The sequence below is a fragment of the Spinacia oleracea genome, chromosome 3 (genome assembly GCF_020520425.1).
Source record: "Spinacia oleracea cultivar Varoflay chromosome 3, BTI_SOV_V1, whole genome shotgun sequence".
Classification (NCBI taxonomy): Eukaryota; Viridiplantae; Streptophyta; class Magnoliopsida; order Caryophyllales; family Amaranthaceae; genus Spinacia; species Spinacia oleracea.
This window is the reverse complement of record NC_079489.1, coordinates 83,486,254-83,503,194: the sequence shown is the minus strand read 5'-3', so window position 1 is coordinate 83,503,194 and position 16,941 is coordinate 83,486,254. Positions and strand designations below refer to the sequence as shown.

The window sequence follows — 16,941 nt, the reverse complement described above, 5'->3', positions numbered from 1 at the left end:
TGGGCAGCGAGCCAGTTATTCACAACAGTGCAGAGACAGATACAGAACAGAAGTAGGATGCACCTACATATCACCTAGTCAGCTAAAGAATAAGCAGCACAATCAATCACCGCTGTGTTATAAAAAAAAATTATTTCCAAAGAGATGATCAGTTCTAGCAACATTCATGTCTTTAAGAGGTATCCACGATTCCAGATGCAATGACTCCTTCTCCCGGAAGGAAACAGGGTCACAGGGGAAGAGAGAAGAGTCAAGAACTACCACACTGTAAGCAAAAACAATTCAGTGATTTTAAATTTCGTTGAACACTGATCAATTACAGCAATTCTTTATGGATGTAAATTGCTGTAAGGATAGCAAGGTGATAACTGATTACTACAAAGTACATAAATAAGCAAAAAGACACCCTATAAAAATCCTATCCAGGGGGAAAGCTCAAGATACCTCGATCAACCTAGACGGCTAGACTCCTCACATTGTGTGTGTGTGTGTGTGTGTGTGTAAGTTCCAGCTTATAAGAAAATACATGCTGTAACGCTACTCACCTTGCTGTTTGACCCATTCAGACATTACATAAGCAAACGAGTTTCTGTCACCCTCCCCAGGTATGGAGACCAACAAATCTATAAACTGCCCAACATTTGGAGCGCTTAAATGAACCTGAAAACAGAAATTGGTAGAGTATACGGAATCAGCAATTAGAAAATATGTTCAATAGAAGACGATGTTACCTATACTTGAGATATTTCCAGTCAGATATACTTGGAGAAGTAATTGCAACTAAAACCTTAAATGGAAAAGCCAAATCCATACATCCATTTATCCAAATTGAGAATTCCCTAAAAAACGAACAATTAAAACCAAAGCATATTGCATAGTTATGGTTCATAGGAATTCCTCAAGGTTGAGGCTCCTTATTACATCACATTTCTTGACAAATTTTTCACTTCGCTGCTGCTACTGCAACTAAAGGAAGGATCGCAGGAAGGCATCCATTCATATTATATTATGCACAGTCGAAGAAATTTGGTACATGATCACTGAATGAATTCCGCAAAGGATAAATTAATGTCAAAAAGATCCATTTCAGTATCTTCTCAGGGGTAGACGTAATAATAACCTTACTCCGATTTGCAAATTGTCACTAGATTGATGGTGTTCTAAACAAGGATTAGCCAGAACAACAAATAATTGCCAATAGAGAAGAACTAACAACAATTTCAGAAGTAATATCATGCCACAAATAAGAAGACATTCACATAGAAAAACATGAAAACATCATTTGATACAAGGAACTTGAGGTTTTCATGGAACAAAGTGGAGTTGATAAGATTTGCTACAAGAAAGCTGAGAGTAATACCAATCTGGCAAAAACAAGTAGCAACGAGCTTTTCAGTCCAGCTATTTCACAAGATCGCATACGCCTGACAAGTGCAGAGACCAGATCTTGAATATGCTGCCCCATTTGTGAAGGAAGATTCAAAATAAGTTGCAAAATATAATTCCCGACGAAAAAAGATCCCGAGCTTTCCAGATCAGGGTCCAGAAGTCTGCAAGCATAATCCAACAAATACAGGAGACCATAAGATTATAAAAAATGCTCCACATACAGAAGTCTGTTCCAGAAATAGATGTGAAATCAAATTACCATTTTGACTTCCATCATTAAAACAGATGAAAACGTCTGTAAAGTTTGAAGGAAAAAATTGCTACATACTCTCACAAACAAGTAGTCATTAGAATGGTATCCAGACTACCACTACCAATACTTTTCTTCTGTGACTTCATCCATGGTTAAACAGTGATACAAATTTCTCAATAGCATGTTATTTGTAACGATCTTTTTTTGTATGATAGTTCACATCCAATGGAAACAGTGAATAGCAATAAGTTAGCTGACAGACATATAATACTATAGCAATTAGCAACTACCAATGGGGTCCAGCCTGGATTGGTGATTGATTTCGTTAAAATAATGGGCCGTTTGGTTTCACGGGAAAAGAGAAATGAGACCAACAAAGGGAAAGAAGAGGAAAGGAAAGCAAAACCCTTGGACATAAGGTGTTGTTTAAGTAGCAATTGATTATTCCACATCAACTCTTCTCTCACCATTGCTCCACCACTCTCTCCCTCCCTCTTACTATGTTGCCGCCGTTGTCTCCACCCCAATGCCAGTTTTGCCTCTCCTTTTTGACCGCCCCTCTCCTTACTAATTCGGCCGCCGACCCTCTCTCGCTTTCGCCGCCGTTGCCGCTGCCCTTCTCTCTCCCTTCTCTTGTTATCTCACTTTACAAAAGGCTAAATTTGATGTTTAAAGGTAAAATTCGACCATAAAAACTCCAGATCATGATTGAAGATAAAACAAGTATTTTTTCCAATATTCCATTCTTTGAATTGATTTTCTTCTTTCGAAATTTTAGGGTTATTGGTTTTAGGGTGAGTTGTTGGGGTTTTTCCGGCTCATGAGTTTCTGCGGTTTTTCCGGTTGGGTTTGTGGGTTTCGGGTTGGTTTGGAGGTAGTTTAGGTTGGTTTTGATAGGTTTCAGGTGGTTCCAGGTGGCTTTATGGAGTTTGGAGGTAGTTTAGGAGGCGCTGCTGGTGTTTGGTTGGTGGGCTGAAGGAGGCTAGGATGGTTTCGCAGTGGTGGGGTGGTTCAGGTGGTGGAATGGTGCTATAAGGTGGTGGATGATGTTATAAGGTGGTCAGTGAGGGGGGGGGGGGGGGGTGGAATCAGTTTAGAAAACTTTGGGGTGAACTCAAAAATAAAAGAGGGTCACGAAGTAGGCCTAACAAACAACAACGAAGGGAATCTTCAGCCCATTCCCTTTCCCTTAGACAAATACCCCAATCAAACGCCCCCTAACATGTAACCAAGCTTTAAAACAAGGGGCTATTCAAGAAAGACCAGCAGTAAAAGTGGATGATACAGTTCCAGAATGAGTTCATGAACTCATCGTTTAATTCTCTTCTTTTCTCTATCCTCTCTCTATATAAAAAAATTTCCCCATTCTTTCTCCTCTAACACCAAACCAAGGATGTTCTAAACATGGTCTTATATGCTTATAGCCAGGTTCACAGCTCCAATCCTCCTATTAACGGAGTAACAGGATGTCATTTCATTGAAGCTGTGTACTATTCTCAGTAGGAACAAAATTGGCCACTCTGCCCTATGATCTCTATCAATAGGCAATTACGCAGACCCCATCCAACACATGAATTGATATATGTCATTAGAAAAACAGGATACCTTCCATATTCTCCAATTGTGTTTCTTTAATAGTAGACCATCACCAGAACAATCATATAGAATTGTCATCAGTCTCGCTAGAAGAGTGACCCATGAATGATGAATCTCCCCATAAGAGTTGTCAAAAAATACAAATCTATATTTCATTTAGGTCTCCACCACCACCAGGTAGCCATCTACAATACTTTTCTGAATACAATTCACAAAGATGGTAAATGAAGTTTCATACTAACCTGATACTGCAAACAATTTTACACAATACAAGATCGAATCGACTTACGGTACAAAGATGTGGGATTCTACCGTCCATGAAATCACTAAAGAGCACACAAACACTTATGCACTGCACGCACATGCTCACACAAAGATGAACTGAGAAACACATATCCGCTTGCTTGCTCACACACTTGCGTACACGTAAAAGAAAGAAAACAGAAAACTAATATGTTTAAAAGGGCATGAGTAGACCTCTCTCTCTCTGCCTCTCTCCTTCTGTCTTTCTGTGAGGGCTAGACCTCTCTCTCTCTGCCTCTCTCCTTCTGTCTTTCTGTGAGGGCCTATTGACCAAGGATGAATAGGACTAAGAAGATCGAAGAACTAATTTCTCCGTCTCTAGACCCCTCACTTCCGAACATACACACAAATAACTAAAGTCTAAAAGTGATGAGAAAGCACAAGAACTCAGTATCTTTAACCTGCCGGACTTCAGTGACCGCAGCTCATTGCGAACACCTATGGTTTTTTCCTACTATGTTTGTCAATCAATGATTTTTTCGTAGATCTAGTGTTTATCTAAATCCTTGATCTACTTCTTGAAGTTTTTGGCACAAAGGTTTTAATTAATGAAATGCATAAGGAGAGGACAAAAAGAATTCCATTTTAAGGGTCTCCTTGCTTGGGACCATGTTTTGGGAAGCAAGAGTTGAGTCGCCATTTGTTAATAACTTCCCCCACCAGCCTTCCCACCCTCCTAAAGTCCTAGCCATACAATACTAGAAAGTACTTGGAGCATGTGTAAACTCACGTGTGTTATCACTTTGAAGCTTGAACTGCAATAATTCTGCCAAAATCTTATTTATTGGCACAAAGGTTTCTGCCAATATCTTATTTATTGGCCCAAAGGTCTCTCAGTAAGCTGATTGCCAGGCTTAATAGCCAACTGAATAATGTCAAAAAGTGCTGGATTTTCAACAGTCAATCTGTTAATTAGATGGTAGAGTTTGAAAACTGCAGATAAGTTACAGGCACTGCCACAGGGAAAGGCTGTGGATAAAGATCACAAGAAAGGAAAAAGTAGTTAGCACTTGAGGACATAGAACAACAATAAAGGGTTAGGATGGACCACCAAGTTATCACTTATCAGTGCAGACACAAGAGGGCCCTAAGTTCGACTACCTATGTGAAAATTTTACTTCATTACTCCCATGTTAGGAGAGTTTTGCCTTTGCTAAACATGTTGACCTATCCCACTATTATTACTTGTCTTAAATTCCCTCATTTAAAAAAAAATCATGTTTGAAGTAGGGTAATTCTCACTGTTACCATTGTACTCTTGACTTTTATCAATGGTACCATTTTTTATTTTTGATGTACCGATGATACTATTGTACTATTGATTGTTATCAATAATACCACTTTTTATTTTTGACTGTTCAATGTTTGATGTACCGATGATAAAATGTTAGTTTCACTTTTATATTTTTGAGGGAAAACGTTAATTTTACCTAAATACTCTTCTCTCTCATCTTCCCTCCATCTTCGTTAATTGTAGTGAATTCATCCTAGATATAGTACCAAATTATCAAAAGCTTTTAGTGTATCTTCTTCTATCTTATAACAATCGGACTTTGACGTCCATCCCGCCACCTTTGATTATTCTTTTGGACGCCAATAATGTACCAAAATACACCCAAACTATCCGCCCCAATGACTGAAGAAGCGACAGTAAAGCACCCACCAAAACCCCACATTCACAATTTTCTCTCACTTATATTTAGGTCGCGTCCATTGTCTCATTGACGGTGCTAAAGCCGTTGTTGCTTTTGTTCCTTCGCAATGTCCTCCTTTCAGCTAAACTAATGCACGTTCTTGAAACTAAGTCCGATCATATTATTGAAATCAACATTTCGAAGATGAATTGGAAGTTTTAGGTAGGAGAGTTAATTTGACGAGTTTAGTGGTTTTCTATGGAGGTAAGGCTCCAATAGCTGCCACAGAGGAAAAGGGAGGAGAAGAAAAGAGGATTTCTTAAAACAATTAGTAACATTTTTTTTACATTAAAGAATGGTATTAAAAAAGCCCAAAGTATAATGGTACCAATGGTAGCCAAAAGTAAAAGGTGGTACCATTAGCAAAAATCAAAAGTAGGATGATACCATTGGGAATTTCCCTTTAAAGGATTAAGATATCTTCATAAATCATACCAGAACCATCTAGGGCGGCAGGGCCTCTATACATCTTTTCAACAAACTAAGTCAGTGCTGTACATCCTGTTATAAATGAAGGACCTTTTAGGCTTGAATGTTGATTTGTATGACAATTTGATGTTTGAATAATGAGAAGAAATAATTAAAGAAATTAAAAACACACACAAAGATTTAAGGTGGTTCACTCTTCAATGAGCTACATCCACCATGGGGAGGGTTTGGAGCTTGTATTACTCTTCAATGGAGAAATGATTACAAAGAGGAATTCTCAAAGGTGAAGAAGGGAGAATTCTTAGATCTAGGGTTTCAACCTCACTTGTGTTTCTCTCTCTTAATACTGAAAATCTCATTACATTTGGTATTTATAGTGTTAGACATCAAACCAATCTAAGGGACAAGAAAAGGCCACGTCGATTGTACCGTTCGGAGAAGAAAACAGATTACCCACAGAGTTCGGTCGAACCTTCAAAGGGTTCGGCCGAACTCCTCCAAAAACATAGTTCCTGATTCTCTTCAGGTTCGGCCGAACTTACCCAAAGTTCGGGCGAACCTCCAAAATCACAGCTACTGACTTCAGGTTTGGCCGAACCAACTAATATTTCGGCCGAACTTCCAGCAGGTTCGGCCGAACTTCCCCTGCTGCATGACAGCTTCTCGTAAAACAGTCATAACTCCCTCATTTCTCATCCAAAATGAGCTTATGACCAGGCGTTGGAAAGCTATTGAGCCAAGCTTTCACCTCCAACTTGAATCAACCCAATCTAATGAGTAGATCATGAGATATGTCCATTTGAAGTCAGACCTTCCACTATAACACCCTAACATCCTTCAAGGAAGATTCGAGGCACACATAACAATTCTCCACCTTGACTTGAATCCTCCACACTTCCTCATAATGTAATACCAAACTACACTCCAAACACACTCCCAACAAGCCCTTATGGGCTTACATCGACCATGGAGAAAGACCAACTAAGTCCACACACAAAGTGAACTTAGTTGTCGGCAAAGGCTTTGTCAACATGTCGGCGGGATTCTCCTCGGTACCAATCTTCTTCAAGAGCAATTCTTTCTTAGCTATCACATCTCGAACGAAGTTGTACTTGATGTCAATGTGCTTGGTTCTCTTGTAGAATGTGTTTTGATTCTTAGCCAAATGTATGGCACTTTGACTATCACAAAACACGGACACCAAGCTTGAACATGGACTTAACTCTCCCACTAGACCCTTAAGCCACTTTGCTTCTTTGAATGCTTCGGTAATGGCCATAAACTCGGCCTCCGTAGTTGAAAGAGCTACAACATCTTGTAGCGTTGATTGCCAACTCACGGCCGTACCACTTAAAGTAAAGACATAGCCGGAAGTAGATTTCCGGTCATCCAAATCACCTCCATAATCCGAATCACAAAAGCCCTCAAGCCCGTTTGCATTTCTACCAAACTCAAGGCAAACGTTTGAGGTACCCTTCAAGTACCTCAACAACCACTTCACGGCTTCCCAATGGACCTTTCCCGGTCTTGACATATACCGACTAACCATACTCACCGCATGAGCTATATCCGGTCTTGAACACACCATGGCATACATCACACTTCCAACCGCACTAGTGTATGGAATGTGAGCCATGGACTTTTCTTCTTCCTTGGATTGAGGACTAAGCTCCTTTGAGAGCTTAAAGTGAGAACTCAATGGAGTGGAAACGGGTTTTGCATGCACCATGGAGAAACGCTCAAGCACCTTCTCAATGTATCTCTTTTGACTAAGATACAAAACACCAGCATTCCTATCACGAATAATCTCCATACCAAGAATCTTCTTGGCTTCACCAAGATCTTTCATATCAAACTCACTTGCCAACAACTTTTTCAAGTTGTCAATCTCAATCATATTCTTGCAAGCCACCAACATATCATCTACATATAAGAGCAAGTAGATGAAGGAACCACTCACAAGTTCTTTGTAATAGACACAACTATCATAAGAGCTCATTGTGAAATCATGTGCCAACATGAACGAATCAAATCGTTTATACCATTGCCTTGGAGATTGCTTCAAGCCATACAAGGACTTTAAAAGATGACACACATGATTTTCCTTCCCTTTCTCCTCAAAACCTTCTGGTTGCTTCATGTAGATCTCCTCCTCCAAATCCCCATGGAGGAATGCGGTCTTCACATCAAGTTGGTGTAACTCCAAGTCTTCCATAGCTACCAAGGCAAGCAACACCTTTATGGATGAGTGTTTCACAACCAGAGAAAATACTTCATGAAAGTCAACACCTTCAATTTGTGTGAAACCTCTTGCAACAACTCTTGCCTTGTAGACGGGACCACCGACCTTCCTTCTTCTTGTACACCCACTTGCACCCAACAATTCTTTTGCCTTTCGGTGCAATGCATAAGCTCCAAGTATTGTTCTTGTGCAAGGACTCCATTTCTTGCTCCATGGCCATCAACCACTTGCCGGCATCATTTAGAGACATTGCTTCTTTGAATGAACAAGGATCATCATTATCGGTCTCCACTTGACTTGCAACGGAGAGAGCATATTGGATATAATCACACTCCTCAATGTATCTACTTGGAGGCTTGATTGGTCTCTTTGCTCTTTCTTCGGCAATGGATTTCTTTTGAGCTTGTGGTGTTGCTTCACGAGGTCTCCTTGATGAGGGACCATCATCATGTGAATGCTCATCTAGCTCCACCTCCTCCTCGGTATCATGGTGTGAACCTACATCATTGCAAATAGAAAGCTCCTTTCCCGGAGTGATCATACAATTTTCATCAAAAACAATATCTCTAGAAGTTATGACTCTTCTAGATTGGTTACACCATAGTCTATAACCCTTGACTCCTAAACCATAGCCAACAAAAATACATTTTTTTGGCTCTAGGTTCAAGTTTACCATCACTAACATGAATATAAGCCGGACAACCAAAAACTCTCAAACTAGAATAATCAACGGGTTTTCCGCACCATACCTCAAGAGGTGACTTGAAGTCAAGAGCCGAGTGAGGAGAGCGATTCACCAAGTAACAAGCCGTTGAAACGGCTTCCGCCCAAAAAGATTTTCCCAAATTTGCTTGTGAAAGCACACATCTAGCCCTCTCTAAGAGAGTTCTATTCATTCGCTCCGCAACCCCATTTTGTTGAGGTCTACCCGCACAAGTTCGATGCCGCACAATGCCATGCTTGAGACAATACTTCAAGAACTTCTTCTCTACAAACTCTAGACCATTATCGGTCCTCAAGGTTTTGATCTTTTTCTCATTCTTCTTTTCAATCATGGTCTTCCAATCATGGAACACATCAAAGACATCATCTTTATGCTTTATAAAGAACACCCAAACCTTCCTAGAGAAGTCATCAATTATAGTGAGCAAATAATCAACCACCAATCGAAGGAACTCTAGAGGGACCCCACAAATCCGAATGGATGTATTCAAGTATCCCTTTGGTGTTGTGTACCGCGGGTTTGAAGCTAACCCTCTTGTGTTTACCAAACACACAATGCTCACAAAAGCCAAGGCTTCCAAGCTTCAAGCTTCCAAAACAACCTTGCTTGCTAAGCTCCGACATACCATGCTCCCCCATATGGCCAAGTCTCAAATGCCATAATTTGGTTTCACTATCACTCATAGTACCCGTGGAAACATTTGCCGAGCCTACCATGGTGGATCCTTGCAATGAGTACAAGCTACCCACTTTGGCACCCTTCATCAACACAAGAGCACCTTTCACAACCTTCATTACTCCACCTTCCGCTATGCACTTACAACCGTTAGTGTCAAGAGTGCCAAGAGAGATCAAATTCTTCTTTAGCTCCGGAACATGACGAACTTTAGTTAAGGTTCTCACAATACCATCAAACATTTTGATGGCTACCGTCCCAATTCCAATCACCTTGCACGTTGCATTGTTTCCCATGGTGACATTACCTCCATTATACTCCTCATAGGAGCTAAAGAGATCCTTGTTGGGGGTCATATGAAACGAGCAACCCGAATCCAAAATCCATTCATCCTTACCCTTGATTCTTCCATGAGTGGCAACCAATGCACCACTATCACTACCGGTATCTACATAGCTAGCCTCGGCGGTAGCATGAGGTTCTTTGCCCTTTCCGGACTTACCATCACCTCCCGATTGTTTCTTTTGCCACTTCCAACATTCCAACTTAATGTGGCCTTTAATGTGACAATAATTGCAAGACTTGTTACGGTTAGGGTTCGGTTTCTTTGACTTGGACCGACCCATATTCTTTCCCCCATTACCACCACTACTAGTAGAAGTCTTCTCATGATTTCTACCCCTCACAAACAAGCCATCATTGGAGTTATTTGATGATTTAGAAATTAATTGATTATCAATTAAGTCACTTTGGGTCAAAGCATCTCTAACATCATCAATACTCAAGTCATCTCTACCATACAAGATAGTTTCACGAAAATGTTTATAGGATGGTGGTAATGAACATAACAAGTAAATTGCAAGATCCTCATCATCTAAAACAACATCAATATTTTGAAGGTCCATAACAATCGAAAAGAACTCATCTAAATGAGACTTAAGAGAATTACCTTCCTCAAGCCGAAGATCATAGAGTCTACTCTTGAGTAGTAGACGATTGGTGACACTTTTAGCCATATAAAGAGCCTCCAACTTTGACCATAGATCATTGGCGGTTTCCTCCTTGGCAACTTCCCTCAATACTTCATTCGAGAGGCAAAGTTGTCTAGCCGACAAAGCCTTCAAATCAATCTCCTCCCACTTCTCTTCCGTAATGGTAGTGGGTTTCTTATCCTTCCCTTCAAGAGCCTTGTGCACACCATTTTGTATCAAAATAGCTTTCATTTTCAACTGCCAAAGGCCAAAGTTAATTGACCTATCAAACTTCTCAATATCCAACTTCTCAATATCCAACTTCATTGTTGACATGAGTATTCAATACTCCCAAGAAATCAAACAAACAACCCAAAAAAAATCTTAGCTCTTGATACCAATTGTTATAAATGAAGGACCTTTTAGGCTTGAATGTTGATTTGTATGACAATTTGATGTTTGAATAATGAGAAGAAATAATTAAAGAAATTAAAAACACACACAAAGATTTAAGGTGGTTCACTCTTCAATGAGCTACATCCACCATGGGGGAGGGTTTGGAGCTTGTATTACTCTTCAATGGAGAAAGGATTACAAAGAGGAATTCTCAAAGGTGAAGAAGGGAGAATTCTTAGATCTAGGGTTTCAACCTCACTTGTGTTTCTCTCTCTTAATACTGAAAATCTCATTACATTTGGTATTTATAGTGTTAGACATCAAACCAATCTAAGGGACAAGAAAAGGCCACGTCGATTGTACCGTTCGGAGAAGAAAACAGATTACCCGCAGAGTTCGGTCGAACCTTCAAAGGGTTCGGCCGAACCAAGGTCAGGTTCGGCCGAACTTACCAAAAAGTTCGGACGAACCTCCAAAAACATAGTTCCTGATTCTCTTCAGGTTCGGCCGAACATTCTAAGAGTTCGGCCGAACTTCCAGCAGGTTCGGCCGAACTTATCCAAAGTTCGGGCGAACCTCCAAAATCACAGCTACTGACTTCAGGTTCGGCCGAACCAACTAATAGTTCGGCCGAACTTCCAGCAGGTTCGGCCGAACCTCCAGCAGGTTCGGCCGAACTTCCCCTGCTGCATGATAGCTTCTCGTAAAACAGTCATAACTCCCTCATTTCTCATCCAAAATGAGCTTATGACCAGGCGTTGGAAAGCTATTGAGCCAAGCTTTCACCTCCAACTTGAATCAACTCAATCTAATGAGTAGATCATGAGATATGTCCATTTGAAGTCAGACCTTCCACTATAACACCCTAACATCCTTCAAGGAAGATTCGAGGCACACATAACACATCCCAAAACCCCTTATACCCATTTGCAAGGATCTTAATAATTTCCTGCGGATCAATAAAACCATCTACATAAGTTCCACTTTTTCTGCACTTGACTTTGTTTACTTACTATTCACAAATATCCACCAGATAACACAAGTTAGAATACAAAAGATTATCTCCTCAACACCCACAAACTGCCAAATCTTCATCACTTCTTTCTATGTGGCCCTTACTCTGTGTCCCTGACCCCAACCCTATGAACTACGATTTTTGAGTTACGCTCTTCCCTTTATTGTATGAGTTACGATTTTTGACCCATGCACTCCCCTTCTTCCCTTTCTCTTCAAAGCAAATTTTGAATACTTGATTATTTTCCCAAACCACATCACCTAAATATCCCACTATCTCTTCTCTTCTCTTCCCATTTCCAGCCTTCTGTTCTCTCCTCTTATTACATTTCTTCACTCTCATTCCAGCCTATCCCTCTTGAAGAGAAAAACATTTCCTCAGAGCCTTCACAGGTCATTAAAACAAACCATAACAGTGTCACGGACAATTTCATAGGGACGCCATTTTGCATCTTCTTCATGTAACGAAAAAACTTAAATAAGAAAGAGGAAAGAAGATGCAAAGAGGGGACATGAGAAAGATGCAGGAGCATATCTTGGAGGCCAAGACAGAGCTAGCTGACAGATCATGAACACATCATGTATTCGCTAGCCACCAAGATACGTCACGTGGCACGTCTTAGATTGACAAAGACAACAGGGAACAGCTCAAGGGTGGAAGGGGGAGAGGAATGGGGTAACGCCTTATATCCTAGATTCCTAGTTAAAATCATGCGAGTACTTTCTCCTGTACAGTCTTAAATTGTGAGTAATTAACACGTTCTTGTAGATTAGACTGTTCTGCCCACTGACAGGTCACTCAATTCCTTATATAATATTCTCCATCCAGAAAGGCCACTTGAAAATTTTATTGATTGTGATATATGCAGCCCTTACTGTTATAAGAATGAAGATACGAATTAAATACATTTTCTAAGTTGGTATGCATATAAGAATAGAATACATTTTCCTAAGTTGGTACTAACTTAGGATGCATGGCAAAATCACAAGTCAACGGGTGTTTCAACTCTTGATTATGCTTAATAGTTTCATCTTTGCAGCCTTTAGGTCTGCATATATTATTTTCCAATTTTCTTAGGAGAATCATATTAGGCCAGAAAGAACATAATGCAAGGACAGCCTTTTGTGGCCATGGATCCATCTGCGTTCATGGTGGAGAGTCATGAGATTAAAAGTTATCTTGCAGCAAAATGTTTTTATAAACTTGAGGGAAGGAAAAGGTTCGAATTACTGAATACTTTGTATGTATTATAATAACTAACTGTTGTTTCTGTTACTTTTTATCACTTCAGTAGTATTTTTCTATTTCTTAACCTCATATCTTTCCTTCTTTTGGCAGGAGGAAGTTATACATAAACATAGTTAATAAGTTAGCGAAACCAAATAACCACTGGAATTTACTGTTGGAAATAATCCCTTCAACACCCCACCATCATATCTGAATTACTAGCAGTACAATCATGACCAAAACTACAATTGTTATTTATCTTTTTTCTCAAGCATCTACTTTTACTATCTGCAAAGAAATGCTTGCCTACATTTTTCACTATTTCTTTTAAGGAAAGTTTTAAATTTGTTCTCTCGATTTCAAGTTTGTCCTAGACAATACTTCATATTTTCAGAATACCCACCCACCTACGCTGGGGTTCATATTCAGTAGGTGTACTGTTGTAACAGTGGAGACCAGGAGTCTTTGATGAGAGCCAAACGAAATATCTAATATAACTATTTTTGGCCTTCAAGTGGAGCGAGACTAGGGAACAAACCAATCCGTTTCGATTCAGTTTCAGAGGGAAAAGTTAGAATAATTAAAATTTATATCTGAATCTCCAATATGGCAATGTCCACTGCACAAGTTCAGAATTGAATACCAAAGAGAACAAATGTTAAGACATCCATGCACCATTTGGACTTTGCTAACTGAAATAAACATAAAATACACTAATATGGCCTTTTCGTGTTGAGAAAAGTGTACAGCTTCCTCATAGGAGATAATAATTCATAAACCTAGAAGATTGTAGTGAAAACGGAACATAGCGGCATGCCAGCATTCATGTCCCTAGCTATTCTTTCTATGGAATTCATGCTTCAGAAAAAGCATGTTTGCTTCATAAATATTACAGATATTAGGATTTAACCATCAATCTTTAATATGTAAGAATCTTACTAAGAAAGAAAGCCATGACCAGAATCAGAAAGGCAGTTTTCTGGCAAACAAAGAGCATTCAACCATCGGAAAAGGAAATCAAGTACCTTGAAAGAGCATCTAGCAAACTTCTCATAGTAAATCCAGAATCTCCACCCCAAGCAAGGAGTTCACTCTTGCCCCCACAAACAAAAGCAGCTAAGCACTCTGTAGCATTCTGAGGAACAGGATAGGAACAACTGAGTGCCGATTTGAATTACGTAGAAGTCAAAAAATGAGATTTGTCATACACTCATAAAATATCTTACCTGCATCTCACTATGATCATCGCTCTGAAGTACTATTTGTATTATAGGGTTAAAACAAACATCATATAATGCTTTGACAACAGGACCAGGAGCATTCTGTCAAAAACAAGGAAAATAAGCCCTCTAGAAAGTAGAAAGTTAAAAGAAAGAAGAAAAAAACTTTAGGCTCATATCAAGAATCACACAAGTCACCTTCAAAAGCATAGTCACCAAATCCAATGACCCCGCGACTAATCCATCAGCCTGCTGTTTAGGCTAGCATACACAGGCAAACATACAACTCAATAACTTGATCTTTCTGAGCTGTGTTAACCCTTATCAAGGCTTGAGGATCCAAGACATACCTGGCTAAGAATTGGTCCAATGTAGGGCAATACACGAGAAACCAAGGGTTGGATGCAGCCTGGAGCATTTTTGATTGCCTGATGTGAATAAACAGAAAAATATTCAAGATACATGAATAGTTAAAATGCATAAAGTTCAAGGCTCAAAGGCCATCCACTTCCCGAACAAGACCCATCAAGGGCTATGCACGTTGAATTACGCTCAACCACTATTGTTAGTTTTACTTTAATTTATTTTATTTTTGCGGATCTCGTTCTCAGTTTTGTTTTGATATATAGGTGTGCGTTTGAAGTCCAAAGGACCAGACCCCGATGTCAAGTCAAGCCCAACAGTCCAATTAACTCCTTATGCCTCCAATCACCCCACTTTTGGGCCAAACACTCATCTTCTAGCTGCCAGAACCTCCCGACAACAATGCACAACTGCAATAGCAGCCACACAGCAACATCCAACCCCCCAGTACCGCAGACAACGCTGCCCTCTTACCATCACCCATCTCGCGCTAGCAACCACAAGGCAGCCAAACAGAAGCCTCTTTGAAGCGTCCGCGCCACTTCTGGCTCCGCATCCTCGCCAACAACTCTAGAAATGAAGATTTCAAGGGAAGCCAGTAGGAGTTGATGGTCCACCAAAGTAGTAGTGGGGCCTAGCATACGAATCTAGGCTTAATTGCAATGAGCTGGCGTTGGTGGTCCTCGCTTGGTTTCTTTTAATTTCAGTCGTACAAAAAGGAAGCAAAGGCCATGACTAGTTTTGAACATCAATTTTGAACATCAAATCACAACCACAAACTCGAATTAGCAACTTTGTTTGGGCGGTTACGATTTGGTGAAGAAGATTGATGTGAAGATCATGATTAGAAATCAAGGGCCATGATTTCTTGAATAACAAAAAGAAATAATTGAACAAGCAAGAGCAGCAGCGAAACCGATGAACAAAATAACAGGGGATGCTTATCATTTTCTTTTAATTTTCATTCTCTTTTTAACCTATATTATAAATACCCATTTTATGGATCACGAAAAGCTAAGCATGAATAAAGAGTGCTTCACCCTTTCCGTCTCTGAAGTGCATTGTTCCAATGCAAGATGTAGTTTAGAATTTCATAATTATAGTTGAAGTTTTATATTTGGAGTTTCACAAATTCAGTTCAGGCTTGATTAGATAGAGCTTCATAGTTTTAGTTAGGGTTTTAGATTTCAGTGAGAGACAAAGTAAGAAACCCAATGGATATCTTGGATTTTGAATGATTGAGTGAGAAATCTCAAGATTTTAAGAACTTGCTTCACCCAATGAGTGTTTCTTACTCTTTCTCCTCTTTTAATGCTTTATTTTCATTACTTATGTTTGTTTAATTATCTATGTTGTTCTTGCTCCATAGATCTTGGATTCATAGTTAAGCCGTGTTATTAGTTGTTAATTCTTTAACTTTATTTTGTTTTCATGCTTAGTGAGTAGTTTTAAGCTATGTTACCCGAACTCATCTAGGAAGGTCGGGTGTGGGTACAGATCCAGAGTGTCAGGTACAGAAATCCTTAAAAATTAGGTCACGGGAACTCTGCCCGATATTTGGACACGGGTACGGGGACACGGCAATTATTGGTAATTAAAATCTTCATTTTTTATTTATATCATTGTTTTAATTTTATATAAATGCAAAAAGCATGAAAACTAATAATTTGTTGTTCCTTTTGTTAGGTGCTATAGTACATACTACATAGAAACAAAAGAGTAAACAAAAGTCCGAGTAACTAACAAAAAATACTACAATGGGATTTCCAACGCCCAAACATTGTTTTAAATCAACGAAATGAGATATAACCCTAAAGCCTTTGACAACTCCTTCTCTTCCCTTACCTCTGTAAGCCGTCGGCCACATGAAAGAAAGAAAGAGGAGAGAGAATACAGAGGTGCAAAGAAAGAAGCCATTGATAACTCCTCTTCCCATACCTCTATCACACTATCTCTCTTTCTTCTTCTTTTCTCTTCCTCTTCCCCTCTACCTCTGTCTTCATTTAAGTCTTCCTCAACCAGCAGTGTCCGAGAGACAAATGGAGTATCCGACCCGAATTTCATACTGTGTCGGTGTCGGGTCATGCCGACACGGGTATGTGCCTATGTGAGCAAGTTTACAGAGGTTTCAAGTTAGGTTTGGGCGAAAACCCAACTATGCATGCTAGGGATTCTAGGGAAGGAATCGAAGGATTAATTGTTTTAATGATTCTAAGAGTAGTTAATTTATCTATTGCATTGATGATGTACACATTGGTGCATGTTCAGGTTGTCCTTGACTGGTTATTGGAAAATTATTAATCTTGTTTAGACCATTAAATCTTTGGATGGTTCAAATTGTCGAAGTTAAGCATGACTGATTCGATAGAGTTTGGAGGGTTAGTATTCAAAGTGATTATCCAAGGATCATGATGGCATGATTTATTCTTTGATGATGGCTTGAT

At 39.6% G+C, this 16,941-nt stretch overlaps 1 protein-coding gene across 2 annotated transcripts in view; it reads right to left on the bottom strand.

The window, feature by feature from the left end:
- The window catches only part of LOC110804112 (uncharacterized), a 39,890-nt gene that overhangs the window by 4,662 nt on the left and 18,287 nt on the right, over positions 1-16,941 (bottom strand). For both annotated transcript variants that reach the window (XM_022009680.2, XM_056840534.1), the window contains 6 exons: positions 14,485-14,562; positions 14,333-14,395; positions 14,141-14,236; positions 13,940-14,049; positions 1,361-1,550; positions 546-660 (listed from right to left, as the gene is read on the bottom strand). In XM_022009680.2, the coding sequence (XP_021865372.1) occupies positions 546-660; positions 1,361-1,550; positions 13,940-14,049; positions 14,141-14,236; positions 14,333-14,395; positions 14,485-14,562 (652 nt within the window). The remainder of the gene's footprint in view (positions 1-545; positions 661-1,360; positions 1,551-13,939; positions 14,050-14,140; positions 14,237-14,332; positions 14,396-14,484; positions 14,563-16,941) is intronic.